This window comes from Lottia gigantea, assembly GCF_000327385.1.
Source record: "Lottia gigantea unplaced genomic scaffold LOTGIsca_87, whole genome shotgun sequence".
Classification (NCBI taxonomy): domain Eukaryota; kingdom Metazoa; phylum Mollusca; class Gastropoda; family Lottiidae; genus Lottia; species Lottia gigantea.
In genome coordinates, this window is record NW_008710867.1 from 789,973 (window position 1) to 808,329 (window position 18,357).

Sequence of the window (18,357 nt, forward strand, 5' to 3'; positions counted from 1 at the left end):
AGCTTGAAGTATATTCGTACAAATAAACACTGCAGAAATAATTTTTTTTTGACGTCTGTATGGAAGCTTAAAATTATTTCATTGTTTCAATTTGCATTACAATGTATCTGGAATATCCTGTCCAAAAATCATACAAATATATTCATTCATTAGCCAGTGAGAACCATTTTACTTTTATACTCAATTTCTCAAAATGGCTATATAAGTATTATACAATATTATGACGCGTAAAATTCTAAATCAACTATAACTTTCTTACTTCTCTTCATAAATCAATTTGGTAAAAAGTTTTAGGTTTCTCAGTCTAACAAAAACCTGAAAAACAGAAAAAATTCAGAATAAACAAATTTGTTACCTGACTAAAGTTGAAAATACAATGTAAATAGCTTGAAGTATATTCGTACAAATAAACACTGCAGAAATAATTTTTTTTTGACGTCTGCATGGAAGCTTAAAATTATTTCATTGTTTCAATTTGCATTACAATGTATCTGGAATATCCTGTCCAAAAATCATACAAATATATTCATTTATTAGCCAGTGAGAACCATTTTACTTTTATACTCAATTTCTCAAAATGGCTATATAAGCAATATACCATATTATGACGCGTAAAATTCTAAATCAACTATAACTTTCTTACTTCTCTTCATAAATCAATTTGGTAAAAAGTTTTAGGTTTCTCAGTCTAACAAAAACCTGAAAAACAGAAAAAATTCAGAATAAACAAATTTGTTACCTGACTAAAGTTGAAAATACAATGTAAATAGCTTGAAGTATATTCGTACAAATAAACACTGCAGAAATATTTTTTTTTTGACGTCTGTATGGAAGCTTAAAATTATTTCATTGTTTCAATTTGCATTACAATGTATCTGGAATATCCTGTCCAAAAATCATACAAATATATTCATTCATTAGCCAGTGAGAACCATTTTACTTTTATACTCAATTTCTCAAAATGGCTATATAAGTATTATACAATATTATGACGCGTAAAATTCTAAATCAACTATAACTTTCTTACTTCTCTTCATAAATCAATTTGGTAAAAAGTTTTAGGTTTCTCAGTCTAACAAAAACCTGAAAAACAGAAAAAATTCAGAATAAACAAATTTGTTACCTGACTAAAGTTGAAAATACAATGTAAATAGCTTGAAGTATATTCGTACAAATAAACACTGCAGAAATGATTTTTTTTTGACGTCTGTATGGAAGCTTAAAATTATTTCATTGTTTCAATTTGCATTACAATGTATCTGGAATATCCTGTCCAAAAATCATACAAATATATTCATTCATTAGCCAGTGAGAACCATTTTACTTTTATACTCAATTTCTCAAAATGGCTATATAAGCAATATACAATGTTATGACGCGTAAAATTCTAAATCAACTATAACTTTCTTACTTCTCTTCATAAATCAATTTGGTAAAAAGTTTTAGGTTTCTCAGTCTAACAAAAACCTGAAAAACAGAAAAAATTCAGAATAAACAAATTTGTTACCTGACTGAAGTTGAAAATACAATGTAAATAGCTTGAAGTATATTCGTACAAATAAACACTGCAGAAATAATTTTTTTTTGACGTCTGTATGGAAGCTTAAAATTATTTCATTGTTTCAATTTGCATTACAATGTATTTGGAATATCCTGTCCAAAAATCATACAAATATATTCATTCATTAGCCAGTGAGAACCATTTTACTTTTATACTCAATTTCTCAAAATGGCTATATAAGCAATATACAATGTTATGACGTGTAAAATTCTAAATCAACTATAACTTTCTTACTTCTCTTCATAAATCAATTTGGTAAAAAGTTTTAGGTTTCTCAGTCTAACAAAAACCTGAAAAACAGAAAAAATTCAGAATAAACAAATTTGTTACCTGACTGAAGTTGAAAATACAATGTAAATAGCTTGAAGTATATTCGTACAAATAAACACTGCAGAAATAATTTTTTTTTGACGTCTGCATGGAAGATTAAAATTATTTCATTGTTTCAATTTGCATTACAATGTATCTGGAATATCCTGTCCAAAAATCATACAAATATATTCATTCACTAGCCAGTGAGAACCATTTTACTTTTATACTCAATTTCTCAAAATGGCTATATAAGCATTATACAATATTATGACGCGTAAAATTCTAAATCAACTATAACTTTCTTACTTCTCTTCATAAATCAATTTGGTAAAAAGTTTTAGGTTTCTCAGTCTAACAAAAACCTGAAAAACAGAAAAAATTCAGAATAAACAAATTTGTTACCTGACTGAAGTTGAAAATACAATGTAAATAGCTTGAAGTATATTCGTACAAATAAACACTGCAGAAATAATTTTTTTTTGACGTCTGTATGGAAGCTTAAAATTATTTCATTGTTTCAATTTGCATTACAATGTATCTGGAATATCCTGTCCAAAAATCATACAAATATATTTATTCATTAGCCAGTGAGAACCATTTTACTTTTATACTCAATTTCTCAAAATGGCTATATAAGCAATATACAATATTATGACGCGTAAAATTCTAAATCAACTATAACTTTCTTACTTCTCTTCATAAATCAATTTGGTAAAAAGTTTTAGGTTTCTCAGTCTAACAAAAACCTGAAAAACAGAAAAATTCTGAATAAACAAATTTGTTACCTGACTAAAGTGGAATTTAGTTGACACATTGTTTCTAACTGTTTTTACTGAAAACTTCTTAAATAATTATTTTTGCCAAGTAACATAAAAACTTTACAGATATTATAGGCTTCTCAGATTTCCCAAACCCTGAAAGAAATTACAATTTTATATATTAAAATCTTAATTTAGATCAAACAATAAATCTACCTTGGTCTGAAAAGGCCAATTTTGTATCATTTAACTATTAGACTTTTGGTTTATTTGGTTCCGTCTGGTTGGGCCATTTTGACTACAAAGAACGCCGCCTCAAGATTATTCCTTTGCATTTCAGGCTTAAGAAAGACAAACCAAGGCTTAAAATCTGTTTGTAGACCACAGAAAAACTGAAAAGAATGTTATCAAATGCTCTGATTGCCATGTCAGTGGTCTGATTTAGTCCTATTCTCTCTTAACTGATGTACAGTTGAAACGTCTGACAAAAACCCGCCATTTTTTTATAACTCTATTTGTTTTGTTTGACATTCGAGGCTAAAGCTTATTGAACAATCATGTCTACGGCCGTTTGAAAGAAATATTGTCAAGGATTGTCTCTGTGCCCTTCGATCGAGTAAATCATGTGGTGCGAAGTCATTTTCCTCCAAATAAGTTTTGAAAGATTTATTTTAAAAAATGCCGCCATATAATTTACACCGGAAATCGGCTGTTACAATACTGCAGTAATTTACTTTGTTTGTCAACCAAGTCTACTCGGAATGTCTTTTTACTACCGACAAATTTGATGTTTTAAAATAGAGTTCTCTCCCTTAGACCATGTTTTGATCACTTTTGATTTGCTCGGATAACGCTAATAAATACATTGTAGCGCTGGAGTGTTTACTTTTGGGAATAGTGCGTTTGTTTTTATTTTTTTGACTATATTTGTTATTTTCTTATCTGTTAGGGACTCTAACACAACAAATCAAGCAATAGTGATCGTCATAGACCCCTCTGAATTACAAATTTGGCTTTGAATGGCGGGTAGAATCACGAAACATGTGGGCGTGGTCAGTTTTGAGAGTTAGGAAAAAGCATACTCCTGTTACAGGATTATCCAGACACTAAATACTCATGAAACGTGCAGTTTTGATAATCAAGACTAGATGTAAACAAACAAAATGGCTGACTTTGTCACGGATTTTCAAATTTCTGATTTAAAACGTAAATGCTAGCGTTATTACTTAATCTGAGAGTGAATGAAGGGCTTAACTATCATCAGGGACCGGAAATCCAAAAGATCAGATAGTTGTCATGAGCTGAATTGTAGTGAATAGCAGAAATTCGCCATTTTAATGTTAGACTTATGGGGTAGCAGAAATTTGTTTTAGTCGTTTGTAGTGCAACATTTCAACTGACGAGGACAAGAGAACCATGCACGTCGCCACGTGAGAAATGGACAAAGATACAGTCACATTCAAAGGACAACATGCGCCATTTAGTTGGAAAAAAATATTGTTATGGACACACTCATATTTCTCTATGGACTGATATAATATGCTCTATTATGTTTTAATGGAAAATTTATTGTCTATGGACAGAAACTTGTTCTTTTTGTATGAATAAATGTAATCTGTAGTTTTTAAATATCAGTTTGACTTTGAATTAAAGAATAAATATTGTAATGTGTGTTGTGTTTGTGCAAAAGACCCATTTAATCATGTTTGTCTGAATCATTTTACACAGGGAGCCCCCTTTGACAATTCTGTTGCTCATACTCCGCACCCCAACCCTAGGATACATAGAAACCCACATATTACTATGTTGAGACACTCTGAAAGGACAGACACATGATTTACACCCTTTAGCATATAAAGGGAGCATATATGCATCTATGTGATATAAGACAAGTCTTTGTTTATGTCAAGTATGAGTTGCCTTGCTATACATCACACCATTTTTTTTAAAAAAAACATTTTAATAACAAAATTAAGAATCTCACAAATATCGCTATACAACATTTAAGCAATCTAAAATAATATCAATCAGCTTTCTGTGGTATATCAATACACAATGTGATTCAAAAAAGTGACAGATTTTAACAATGATCTGAATTAATTGATAAGTCTCCACAATGATCTGAATTAATTGATAAGTCTCCACAATGATCTGAATTAATTGATAGATCTCCACAATGATCTGAATTAATTGATAGGTCTGATAGCCCACAATGATCTGAATTAATTGATCGGCCTCCACAATGATCTGAATTAATTGATAGGTCTCCACAATGATCTGAATTAATCTATAGGTCTCCACAATGATCTGAATTAATTGATAGGTCTCCACAATGATCTTAATTAATTGATAGGTCTCCACAATGATCTGAATTAATTGATAGGTCTCCACAATGATCTGAATTAATTGATAAGTCTCCACAATGATCTGAATTAATTGATAGGTCTCCACAATGATCTGAATTAATTGATAGGTCTCCACAATGATCTGAATTAATTGATAGGTCTCCACAATGATCTGAATTAATTGATAGGTCTCCACAATGATCTGAATTAATTGGTATGATTTGAATTGTATATTTGATTGATATGTTGTAGTATATTTGAATGATATAAAAAATATAAAAAGTTGACTTTCCATTTAAAATGGCTATTCTTTATGAAAACTAAAAATCAAAATTAAGGAATTTGAGACACTGACTCCCTTTAAGGAATGTAGCCCTCTAAATTATTGAGCAAAAATCTGCTTAAAATCAAAAGCCTAGGTTTTATGATGAACTTTCTTATGTCCTTTCAACATGCTGCCTTGATTAAAACGCTTTCCACAAACATCACACATGTAAGGTTTTTCTCCAGTATGTATTCGCGAGTGACGTTTCAGTGCATCTTGTTGCGTAAAACTCTTTTCACAAACATCACATTTAAAGGGTTTCTCTCCGGTATGTATTCTTGAGTGACGTTTCAGTGCAACTTTTTGTGAAAAATCTTTTCTACAAACATTACATTTGAATGTTTCTCCAGAATGTATGCTCATATGAATTTTAAGAGTAAACCGTTGCAAAAATCTTTTTCCGCAAACTTCACATTCATGAGGTTTTTCATCAAGGTGCACTTTCTTGTGACATCTAAGGATAGAAGACGTGGTAAATGACATGTCGCAAGCTTCACATTTATACTGGTATATCTTTTCTCTAATAGGCCCATGTCCACTTATATGATGTTTAAGTCCATTTGGACTGGCAAGGAATTTTCCACAAATATCACATAGGTAAGGTTTTTCTTTGGAGTGCACCTTCTTGTGGCATTTGACAGCACTTAATTTGATAAATGCTTTTCCACAAACATCACATTGGTATGGTTTTTCCCCAGAGTGCATTTTCATGTGATGATAAAAAGAACTTTTAAAAGAAAATAACCTGTTGCAAATATCACATTTGAATATTTTTTCTCCAGTATGTATTTGCATATGCTCCTTCAGGTATGTTTTACTTGAAAAGTTCTTCCCACAAACTTCACACTGGCACAATCTCTCTCCGGTATGTGTTTTCAAATGTCTTTTGAGGCTTCTCTTCTTCAGATATCTACCACAGATCATGCATTTGACAACATCTTTCCCAGTAGTTTTCTTTTGTTGATTAGATGTAGGCGTTACTGTTATATCCATTCTTAAATATGACCCAAAAACTTGCTGCAGGTGGTTGTACAAGTGGTTAAAAGTGTCCTTAGTTTATAATTAAGTATACGTCTAATTGACTTTTTACTTAAAACAAAGTTAAATCACGGTAAAAAAAAAAGATTATTGAATTATATTTTACAATGTAAACCAGAACTCCAGAACTATACAGTTCTATGTGTAAACAAAGAAACCCGGAAGTACAGTTTTTACGGATCAACTATAGATTTACAGAGCGGTGTGGGGAAAAATACGGATGGCTATGACTTATTTGATGGCTATATTTTGACTTATTTGATGGCTATATTTTGACTTATTTGATGGCTATATTTTGACTTATTTGATTAGACATGTTTTGACTTATTTGATAGAGGTGTTTTGACATATTTGATTGACATGTTTTGACATATTTGATTGACATGTTTTGACATATTTGATAGATATGTTTTGACATATTTGATAGATATGTTTCGACTTATATGATTGCTGTATTTTGACTTACTTGCTTGGTATGTTTTGACTTATTTCATTGATAAGATTTGACATATTTGATTGACATGTTCTGCCTTTTTTGATTGACATGTTCTGCCTTTTTTGATTGACATGTTTTGACTGGAAAACAAGTGGTGATCAGTGAAGCAAATAAAAGCTGTGTTCCAGATGCATCATGTTCCTTCAGCAACGGTACACTGATTATCATCATCAAGACCAACACCAACAGAAAGATGTGGATAATCATCGTGCGTTGCTAAAGGAACACAAAGATACATATACAAATCCCCATAAGATGAGTAATAATGGAAATATTAAATACACCATACCATATTACAAATTACAACGGTAATTTCTCAATAATGAGCACACATTTGTCAATTTGCATAATTTATTTGCAATAGAGCCAAAATATGAAATAAAAATGATCAGTATATCATCTGCTAGTTAATAATGATCAGTATATCATCTGCTAGTTAATAATGATCAGTATATCATCTGCTAGTTAATAATATCAGTATATCATCTGCTAGTTAATAATGATCAGTATATCATCTGCTAGTTAATAATGATCAGTGTATCATTTGCTAGTTCAAAATGATCAGTATATCATCTGCTATTTAAAAATGATCAGTATATAATCTGCTAGTTAATAATATCAGTATATCATTTGCTAGTTAATAATATCAGTATATCATCTGCTAGTTAATAATATCAGTATATCATCTGCTAGTTAAAAATGATCAGTTTATCAACTGCTAATTAAAAATGATCAGTTTATCAACTGCTAATTAAAAATGATCAGTATATCATCTGCTAATTAAAAATGATCAGTATATCATCTGCTAATTAAAAATGATCAGTATATCATCTGCTATTTAAAAATGATCAGTATATAATCTGCTAGTTAAAAATGATCAGTATATCATCTGCTATTTAAAAATAATCAGTATATAATCTGCTAGTTAAAAATGATCAGTATATCATCTGCTGGTTAATAATGATCAGTATATCATCAGCTAGTTAAAAATGATCAGTATATCATTTGCTATTTAAAAATGATCAGTATATCATCTGCTAGTTAAAAATGATCAGTATATCATCTGCTAATTAAAAATGATCATTATATCATCTGCTAGTTAAAAATGATCAGTGTATCATCTGCTAATTAAAAATGATCAGTATATCATTTGCTATTTAAAAATGATCAGTATATCATCTGCTATTTAAAAATGATCAGTATATTATTTGCTAGTTAAAAATGATCAGTATATCATCTGCTATTTAAAAATAATCAGTATATAATCTGCTAGTTAAAAATGATCAGTATATCATCTGCTAGTTAATAATGATCAGTATATCATCTGCTAGTTAAAAATGATCAGTATATCATTTGCTATTTAAAAATGATCAGTATATCATCTGCTATTTAAAAATGATCAGTATATTATTTGCTATTTAAAAATGATCAGTATATCATCTGCTAGTTAATTATATCGGTATATCATCTGCTAGTTAATAATATCAGTATATCATCTCCTAGTTAAAAATGATCAGTATATCATCTGCTAATTAAAAATGATCAGTATATCATCTGCTAGTTAAAAATGATCAGTATATCATCTGCTAGTTAAAAATGATCAGTATATCATCTGCTAATTATTATAAAGAATCCGATTTGTCAGCATTTTCACAAGCAGAAATCACAAGACAGAATCCTTTTAAGTGACCGTTTAATAAGATGCAGCTTTATTTAAGGCCAAAAATCTCCTAATTTCAGAAACTACAGAATCTGGTATATCATTACCAGGGGTCAAGGTTATATCTAGTAAGGTCGTGTTACGCTTTAAGAGTTCAAGCAACATACGCCCACCACGTTCCCCAATATTGGTCTCCTCTAAATCTAGAGCTGTTAATGTGCTATTGTCTTTTAATCCCCGACATATAAATGTCATGGCATCATCGCCTAAATTATTAAAATCTAGAGTCAAATTCTGCAAACGGCGATTCTTTTCCAAGGCCTGCCCCAAACGTAACCAGCCATTTTTCGACACTCCTGGGTTGGAGCTAAGGCTCAAAGTTTCCAGATAAACATTTGCTTCCAGTAACAGAGAAATGAATTCAATTCCCTTATCCGTCAACCCAACATCACCAATGTCCAATTCACCAAGACGACAAAACCGAGCCTCGCGAGCCGGATCAAATAAACTGCTGCGTCGTTTTAAATTAATTGGTGGAGGTATTCTGTTGCCGGCTTGATCAGCATGTATCTGAACACTGTCTTCCAGCTGGAGTTGGGAATTCTGGCGAAGTAGTGATTGTTTTCGTTTCTGCCGAGCCTCGTGATGAATTGAAATAATTCCTTGACATAAAATTCTGACGCCTTCATCTCCTATGTAATTTCCCTGAAGTCTGGAAAAGAAATATGTCAGGATTAGAACCCATTGGTTTCAAAAAAATTATGATTTCTGGCAAGATTGTTTATGTGGATTTCAGGTTTGTGTACAATTTCAAATCAATAATATTTAAGATTTGTGGTTAACAACTATTTTATCGTGATATAGAAAATGGATCTTCTAAAATCCTGTCTACAGTCTACAGTAATTTCATTTAAAAAAAACAATGTGAATATGGTAATGCAAAAGAATTTCTGAAATAATGATGAAAACAAAGCTTACAATAAAATGTCTAGAGTTGGTTCGTTTTTCATGATATCTACTACACTTTCCATACCATTATAACTTAAATCATTGAGATTTAAATTCAACATCTGAAATGTAAAACACAACACATTTTTTTCCTCTAAAGAAGACTTACATATTACATGTAAATTGTAATTGGAAAGACATTTGGAGCTGAAGAGTACATATCGCAAACTCAAGACAAAATTATGGAATCAGCAAATTAAATAAAATCAAGCACATACTGGTGTAAAAATAGTGTTGAAATGTTATATGCCTTAGTCAAAATATGTCCATTAAATAAGTCAAAATATGTCCATCAAATAAGTTAAAACATGTCCATCAAATAAGTCAAAATATGTCCATTAAATATGTCAAAATATGTCCATCAAATAAGTTAAAACATGTCCATCAAATAAGTTAAAACATGTCAATCAAATAAGTCAAAACATGTCCATGAAATGAGTCAAAATATGTCCATGAAATGAGTCAAAATATGTCCATCAAATAAGTTGAAATATGTCAATCAAATATGTCAAAACATGTCCATGAAATGAGTCAAGATATGTTAATTAAATCGTTGATTTTAAACAATAGTTTATTGTGCTTGATAAATCATTTCCAGTAACCAAAAATCTTTCCCAAAGCATGACAAAATCAGGAGAAATAATAATATAGTAGTGGACAAGTTATTACAGATTAAAGACAGGAGTAGTATAACAATAATAGTATTCTTATTTATGACACATTTATTTCCTGAATCAGACTTTCAAGATCTTACTTACCACAGGTTCTGAAGGGGAGGTAATCAGAGCTTCAGATATATTCTCCATGTCCTCATCTTTCAAATTACAATTTCTCAAACTCAATGTTTTCACTTCAGATTTGGATTTAATATCATCGCATATTTCTTCCATCTAAAAAAAGCACATCAGAGAGTTGATCACCACAATACATCCAGCTGGTGATCTAGCTAGAGCATCTAAAAGTGTGCCAGAACTGTAGATCTTTCAAAAGCATTTGCAATAGTGGCTTGTTTTGCTACTGGTCTAATTTCAAACTGTTCTCTCGGATCATTTACCTGCACAATCTGTTACCCATGGGCCTTATTTTAAAGTCCAATCTGAAGACTAAATGCTTTTTAACCTTTTTTGAATTGAAGTATGCTCTGAGTATTAGACCTGGATGTAAAAGAGTGTAGTCTATATTAACCAGTATTTTACCTGATGTTTATCTAAAGAGATACTGTCCAAATGTATATCGTTCTCATCTTGTAGCAAGTGTTTAATACTACCACCGTGTAATTTAACGCTTGTGTTCATAGAGGTAGCAGGTCGTTGTCCAGGTTCCCCATCTCCAACTTGATCTGGATCATTCCCTGAAAATGAAACAAATGGAGTTTTACTTCTTTGGAATAATAGCAGAGGGATCCAAAGTTCCAAAATATCCACAAAATTCATAATCTAGGGGTTAAGTTTTATGTATCAACTAAACAACATACCTCCATATTGCATATTTTCACTCTCAGTGTCGCTGACATGGTATGTGAACGGTTCCGGAGTATTCCTGAAAGTCACAGACTTAATGGGTTTTACATTGGTTTCTTTTGATCCTTCCTTATTTTGGTCTTCATTGGCTTCTAAAATTCAAAGTGAAACAAGAAATAAAATTAATACTGATAATGCATTGGATTCAGATGTCAAGAAGTACATATACTGTACATTGTGAATATAATGCACACCCTTTCTGACCTTCCAGTTAATCTGCACCCAATCCTAAATAAAAATACCATATTATCAAGAGGGATGGTGAGTTCACAGACCCAGTCACAGAGAAATATCAGGTGCTCTGCTAAGAGGTTTGACCAGGGACTAGCTGGTATTAGTAGAAAAGATCCTTGTGAATGTAAATTGTTATCCTTGTAAGATAATGGATTCAGAAGGCAACAAGTACATATACTGTATAATTGCGAATATAATGCACACACTTTCTGACAATCGAGTTAATATGCACTCCGTCTGGACGAAAAAATCTGAGTTTTTATCCTTGTAAAAACTGGTTGTTTCTTTCCTTCGTTCCCAACCATTCAAAAATACAAAGAGGGTGCTTTGTGAGCGCATTTTATCTATAAGCAAGGGCACATTAAAGGACCACCCGAGGGTTTGCAACAGGAACAAGGTTATGCTTCTGAAAGATTGCAGCTCAGTTTTGGATGCTCCTTAATGCTTAGAACAATGCCAAAGAATGGTATTTTGAATATAAAAAAAACAACCAATTTGTGTCTAATACATTATCACAGATCTTTAAAAGGTTAAGTTACAATAATAAATAATATCACATATCATTTCAAACTAAGCTATTTTCTTTTCTTTCCGTAACCAAGTATGAAACTGGCTTAACCACTTTCTTACTCTATAGCCTGCCTTTCTCAAAAATATTCTGCCAAATATCTCAAGTCTAAGGCTTAACATCCTTATCAATTAACAATCATGGTCTTCAGAAATATTCTTAGGCTCTCAGTTTCAGAAAATAGCCTAGTTTGTTATATCCAAATTATCACAACACTGTTTCAGGCATATAATAACCTGTATGGGACTATATTATATATTACTTGAAATGCTTACTCCAAAAGCTCAGAAAAGCTTAAAAATTTAAAGATCATATAAAGTTGTATATTTAAAATGACCAATATTGTGCTCAATGCCAAAGCTTAGATAAGCGTTCTTAATCTCAAGCTCATACAAAGTTGCTTCAAAATTAATATATAAATATTATGGATATGCCTCATAAAAAAGCTTAAAAATGTTTTGCATTGAAGTGAAGGATATTTAAGCATTCTGTATCACTTTTAAAATTACATTCTTTAAAAATGCCCTTTCAAAGCTAAAAATGTGCATTAGATTAAAAACACCCTGTGATTTTGAGGTACAGTAACACCCTGGGCCATCTGAAAGATTCAAACTTTATTCACTGAATAGAAACATAGAAAACAACACTGACTTATCCAAATTGCTGCTGGGGTCAATTAATACATAATACAACAATTGGATAAGTACTACTCAGAAAATCAGAGCGATATTTATGGGACTTACATACAATAATTAGGTGCAAATGAAAAACTCTCTACATTACTAATAAAAAAACTATTGCTTTTGCAATGCATGTGCTAATTCTAAAATATTATGCTTAATTAAAAGAGTCACGAACGCTTCATAAGTGAGCCTTTAAACAATGTAAGCCTCCTAACAAATATATATATATGTATTATCAAAATCCATTGTCTTGATTGGATAAAAAAAAGAAATACATTGTAAACATCACAAATTGTGGACTGAAAAAAATGTGGGACACTGCCAGTAAAAAGTGAAAAAAGTGCTCAGGATATCAATTCTTTGGAGGACTCATTCCACAAAAACTCAAACATATAATCCTCTGCTTCCTTTACTGATAGAGCTTAATTGCAACTATTTGTAAGCTCAGATCTTATTTGATCAAAGTCCTGGACCCGTATTCTCGAAACGATCTTAGCGCTAGGATATCTTAAAAACAGGGTTAGAAGTTAAGAACCTAGGACTAAGATCATTTTGAGAATACAGAGCCTGTTTTTGTGAAATGGGTCCAAGGTTTTGAGGTGACGCCATCTTGATGGAGGTGATGTTAGTAGTTTTAGTTTGGTCTTCTATCTTCTACTCTAATAACCTGAAGTTGGAAAGAAGAAAAGACTGAGTTAGAATTTGGCACGTCAGGACTTGATTGAGGACATGCAGTTAAAGTTTCATGTAGGGCCTATTACTTCCTGTTGACAAGCTTAAATAGGTTAAAAGTTTGGCAAGAGACCCCACTGTTGACAGGATATTCCAGAAAAAACAATCCTGCAGTTTAGAATTATACAACAGCAAAGTCATATTTCTTAGAGAGCATCTTATGATTAGTATTTGTTAGTTTTTTAAGCATTAAGTGTAAATTGCAGATGTGTTGGTTGGATGGGCTAAAAGCATTTTCAAAAGGTGTTTTTATGCATTCTATACCTAAAAGGAACCCTTGACCTACAAATTAGATAGCAAAGCCATAATTTCAAGAGAAAATGCAATTAAAACAAAGCTAAATATAGCAAAAAAAAAATTGCCATCCAAAAAATTTTGGAAACAAATGCTATACATACCACTTTCTTTATTAGTCACAGTTGCATCGCTTGTTTGGCCTGGTTCAATATTTTGCTGTTTCTGTTCCGTTTTGACCCCATTGTCTGGTGGTCGTGGTGTTCTGGCACTGGTATTAGTGTTGGTTGCTGTGTCATTATCGCTAGAACTGCTGCTAGTCAAAGAACTCTCAGAATCACTTTCAGAAGTTGTGTCAGAATCGGAATCAGAGCTAGTATCTTCAGAATCTGAAATTAGACAAAATGTAACATTTCGGGAATTCCTCATGACAAAGCATGGCATTTACACTGCTTCCTTTATCTGGATTTTATATTTTTTGCTAAAAAGTATAGTACTTGAAGTTCTTGTGCATAAGTATTTTGTTTCATTCATATGCACGGAAATTTTGACCACAAAGAAAAGCAATAAACTTTTGAACTGTTTTAATCTAATTTTTGTATACATAATAACATAATAGGACAGATCCTGACAATCAGGTGTCCTGAACTTTTATAAATATTAACAGAGAGTGGGATCAATGGTGAAACTGTCTAGTAGCTTATAAAATGATGTGCCCCATCTACCAAAAATCTGGTGTAAGTGTGAATTAACGAGAAAGAAAAAAAACTAAACCAGAAAATGATTAAAAACAAACAATTTAAAAAGACTATTTACCAGAGACAGATGTTGTTGGTTTGGTTGTTGAGCTCTCAGTTTTGGTTGCTGTGGATGACTCCTGAGTTGTGGTGGGCTCGGTTGTGGTGTCAGGTGTTATAGCTGAACTCTGGGTAGAAGTGGACAGTTCGGAACTCTCTACTGTCAGAGATTTAGATTTCAAATTTGTTTTTTCTTCCTCACTTTTTGAAGAGATACTTATTTTTGATTTCGTTGCTTCTTGTTGCTGATATTTTTTTTCAATAGCAGGCTGAAAAAATTCTTGAGATTCTCTTTTCCTGGCCAGAATTTCCTTTTCAGTGGATGTTGTGGATTCCGAATTTTGGTCATTTGATCCTAAAGGCCGTTGTTCATTTTTTGTTTGTTTAACTTCTGTTTCTTTTCTCCATTCCCTACTTTCACTGATTGATTTTTTCGGTTTATCAGAAGAACTGTCCTTATCCTGTCCATAAAGTTTCACTATCTCTTCTGCAACTCTCTCATTTTTATCTTTTCCTCCAAACTGTTTTAAAATCTCCTCACTAATTCGTCCACTAGTGGGCTGGTCTTCTTCAAGATTTGGCTTCACTGGATCTTGTCCAAAATGCTTCTGCATTTCGTCAGCAATTCTTTTATGCTTTTCTGGATCCAGTTGTTGAGAGTCTTCATTATTGATTTTTTGACTAGAGTCATGCTCACTTTCCAAATTTCCTCCAAATTGCTTCAGTATCTGATCTGCAATATTCCCTTCTTGAGCATCACCTTCTTTATCTTGTCCAAAAGTGTCAATTATAGCCCCAGTGATACGTTGATCTTTAGATTGAGCATTAGCAGCTTCTGAATCTTTCCCATAAGTATCAATAATAGCGCTGGCTACACGTTTCTGGCTATCGTCATCATATACTTTTGGATCATTCCCAAAATTTTTAAGAATAGCTTCTGCAATGAGTGGCAACTTAGAAGGAGAGTTAGCCTCTTCATTTTGTTCTGCATCTTTTCCAAAAGTATCAATAATGGCCCCTGCAACACGTTCATTTCTAGCCTCGGATGTTCCTCTGTCCAGGCTTTGTTCAGTTCTCTCTGTGTCTTCATCATCGGCCATGTAGGTTGAGTCTTCTGCCTTTTTTCCAAACTCTTTCATTATTTGTTCGCTGAAGTTCTGCCTCTTTTGGTTCCAATCTTCATCAGGAGACTGGACGACTTCAGACTCCTCATCCCAAACAGTGTGGAGAAGTTCAGGTGAAGTCACTGGGCTTGGTTTTTTAACAGGTGAAGCAGGTTTGGACTCCTTCTTTGGAGAACCTTTGGATTTGGTTTGACCCTCAAGATGTTTGTGAATTGGAGATCCAGGTTTATTTTGTGGACTAGGTGTCCTAGATTTTTGATCTGTGGATAGTGGAGTCAAGACTTGCTGTCGTCGTGGAGTCAGTTCTTCTGAATCAGATGATTCTGCTGTTTTTTTCCTGGTTTCTGGTGTCTTTTTCTTTCCACCTCCAGGTGTATTTGAAGGGGCTATAAAAAAATAATAACACTATTACAGTATCAAATATATATAAGCTACACAATTAAACTAATTAAACTTTTTGAATTTTAGCAGTCAAGATAACTGTTTAAAAGATATAATTTGAAGAAAAAAAAAAAAGATATTTTTTTTACCTGATTTGCTAGTCTTCATCTGGCTGTGTTTGACATCTTTAATTTGATCTTTTCGAGATTTTTCACCTGATGATTGGCTGTTGCCCTTTTTAATCTTAATTGTCATGGCAGCTAGAGATAAAAGAAAGAAAGAAAAGGACACTAAAATCTACAGTGCAAACCAAATTGAACACAAAATAAAAAGAAAACTTAACAGATTGATAAAAGCAAATCAGCTAGATGGACTCTCCATAATAACGCAGAATTGACAAATGCAGTAGAAGATGATTGTACACAAGGCTTTCCAAAGTACAAAACATATCTAACATCTAATACATTTGCTATTCCAAAATCCATCAGAAAATGAGAGCATCCAAAATTTAGAATTAAATTGGAATGTATCTATCTGCCAAGTTAGATCAAAGAGACTTTATACATACTTATAAACAATTTCATAAATAGAAACCTAAATTACTTTTTAAAAAGGGGGGGAGTGGGGGCATTGAAGAACCTATCTTGCTTAATTCACAGCTGGGCATATACTTATCTCTGTAGAATAGATTGCAGAATTGGCATTCATGAAGGTTGAGCAGTGCTTGCTCGCTTACCTAGCTTGCTCACCTAACTGTCAGACCTATTGTCCCTAACTGTCTAAAATTTAAAAGCTTCATTGCTTACAGATTTTGTAGTATAATGGCGCCTACTTGTAATTCTGTTTTTAATATTGCATGCCCTACAATCCATAGTACAAAAATATGGCTTTGTCAAAACCTGTCAGAAAGTGGTATTAGGTGTTTCAGAGGGATTTGGCAACACTCTCCACAGTTACTTAAAGAAAACACAAAGTCTTGAACAAATTTTGATTTACTGTCCAATATTGATCATTAAAGGGAAGGGCTCCTTTCATAAATGATGTTCTTCTTTGAAATACTCAATTTGATCATATTTCTTACAGATAAAGTCTCTTCAAAGCAAAATCAAACTTAAACAATAAGCAAAGACAAATGAAAAATGGGTGAAACGAAAAAAAGAATGGAAGTTTACAACACAAAGTAGAAAGAGAGAACTCTGAAAGAAAATGTTGACAGACAGACAGACAAGAGATTTTGGTTGCAGCCTTAAATTCCAAGATCTGAGACGACATATTTCAGACAAATTCTATCAAATGCAACCTATTGCATCATAAGATTAGAAACAGTTCAGAGAAGTTTTGTGAGCTTTGTAAAGCACATAGAAATTCTAATTAAAAATATCAAAAACTGAAGTATAATTGTATAAATAAAACTGTGTCAGAAGAAAGGCCCAGCTGTGAATTGAAGCAAGATTTGGCGGAAAAATAGGGCCAAGATTGCTTACAAGTAATAGTGTAAATTGGAGAACTATTCGCTTAAACTGGTTAAACAAACCATAAGATGTCATAACCTTTATCTGCTTTATCAGCAGAGCATTTTGAAATTGTTTTTTTGGAGGACAATGTTTACAAACCTTTTTGAAGATCTTCATCATTCTCAACCTCCACAATTGTACTGTCAGGACCATTAAGATCTTCTTCTTCTGAGGAATAGGCATCAATCTAAAAAGTTTGAAAATTATGTTACATCTGAATTTGTTTTGCTTTAGGTTAACAGATTACTTCAGTACTTTACCTACTAAAACCATGAGCTTAAGGTTCCAAGGTTTTGTTTGTCCTACCATTGTAATACCCACCTTTCTTCCATAGACCTTTTCTTCCTCCTGTATTTTATCATAATCTGGAGTACGATTACCAGAATCTCTTGGTGAATCCAGAGACATTCCTCTGATTCTGGCTTCCTCTATGTCCAAGTCATCTACACTCTTCTCCTGATAATCATGTTCTTTCTCTTGCTTTATCTGGGATTGGTCCTCATCTGGAACATAGAGTAGGCTAAATCATTTCACCATTACAACCATATAAATATCAGGGGCATAATCCCCTTTATTAGGGGGTTATGGTAAGGCGAAATGATGCCTGCCACCTTGCCAATCGGGGGTATAAGAGAGGGTGGAAAGACCCATTTAATCCTCTTGATCAAGGGGCAAAGAACAAGATGGAACGATCACCACCAAACCTTTATCAGGAGTATAAGAGAAGGTGGAAAGACTCCTTCAACCCACTATATCAACCTTCTTTATAAATGGGCATTGGAGAAGGTTGTAAGACCCCTCAAGCCCCTTGTCTCACAGAAGTCACCCTTTAAGTTATCTCCACTACTATAATTGCTGTGGCAGGTGTTGCTTTAGGGGCAGAGTAAGCTTACTCTTCGATAATACATGATGTTTTGACACAGCCCAGACCCATGATCATTTCTGGAAAACTGGGGTTTATTCTCAAAAGAATCTTAGCGCTAGGGTGTCCCCAGGATCTTAGACTATTTCTAGGATAGCACTAAGATTGATTCAAGGATACATGGCCTGAAAAATTGACAGCAGCT

The 18,357-nt window shown here is 32.6% G+C and overlaps 3 protein-coding genes across 3 annotated transcripts in view; all 3 read right to left on the minus strand.

Annotated features, from left to right (window-relative positions):
- The window catches only part of LOTGIDRAFT_169613 (hypothetical protein), a gene marked incomplete at both ends in the record, with an annotated part of 4,799 nt that extends 2,112 nt beyond the window's left edge, over positions 1-2,687 (minus strand). Inside the window, 13 exons of the mRNA XM_009067906.1 lie at positions 260-315; positions 356-359; positions 644-699; positions 740-743; positions 1,028-1,083; positions 1,124-1,127; positions 1,412-1,467; positions 1,508-1,511; positions 1,796-1,851; positions 1,892-1,895; positions 2,180-2,235; positions 2,276-2,279; positions 2,659-2,687. Coding sequence (XP_009066154.1) covers positions 260-315; positions 356-359; positions 644-699; positions 740-743; positions 1,028-1,083; positions 1,124-1,127; positions 1,412-1,467; positions 1,508-1,511; positions 1,796-1,851; positions 1,892-1,895; positions 2,180-2,235; positions 2,276-2,279; positions 2,659-2,687 — 389 coding nt within the window. The remainder of the gene's footprint in view (positions 1-259; positions 316-355; positions 360-643; positions 700-739; positions 744-1,027; positions 1,084-1,123; positions 1,128-1,411; positions 1,468-1,507; positions 1,512-1,795; positions 1,852-1,891; positions 1,896-2,179; positions 2,236-2,275; positions 2,280-2,658) is intronic.
- A 2,722-nt stretch (positions 2,688-5,409) lies between these two features.
- Positions 5,410-6,147, minus strand: LOTGIDRAFT_62081 (hypothetical protein; the record flags this gene model as incomplete). Its single annotated transcript, XM_009067827.1, has 1 exon — positions 5,410-6,147. A coding segment is annotated over one exon (738 nt), but the record flags the coding sequence as incomplete, so codon positions are not given.
- A 4,552-nt stretch (positions 6,148-10,699) lies between these two features.
- Positions 10,700-18,068, minus strand: LOTGIDRAFT_169615 (hypothetical protein; the record flags this gene model as incomplete). Its single annotated transcript, XM_009067907.1, has 8 exons — positions 10,700-10,854; positions 10,978-11,115; positions 13,639-13,863; positions 14,291-15,781; positions 15,926-16,036; positions 17,390-17,477; positions 17,612-17,793; positions 18,050-18,068. Coding segments are annotated over 8 exons (2,409 nt in total), but the record flags the coding sequence as incomplete, so codon positions are not given.
- Positions 18,069-18,357: the final 289 nt, after the last annotated feature.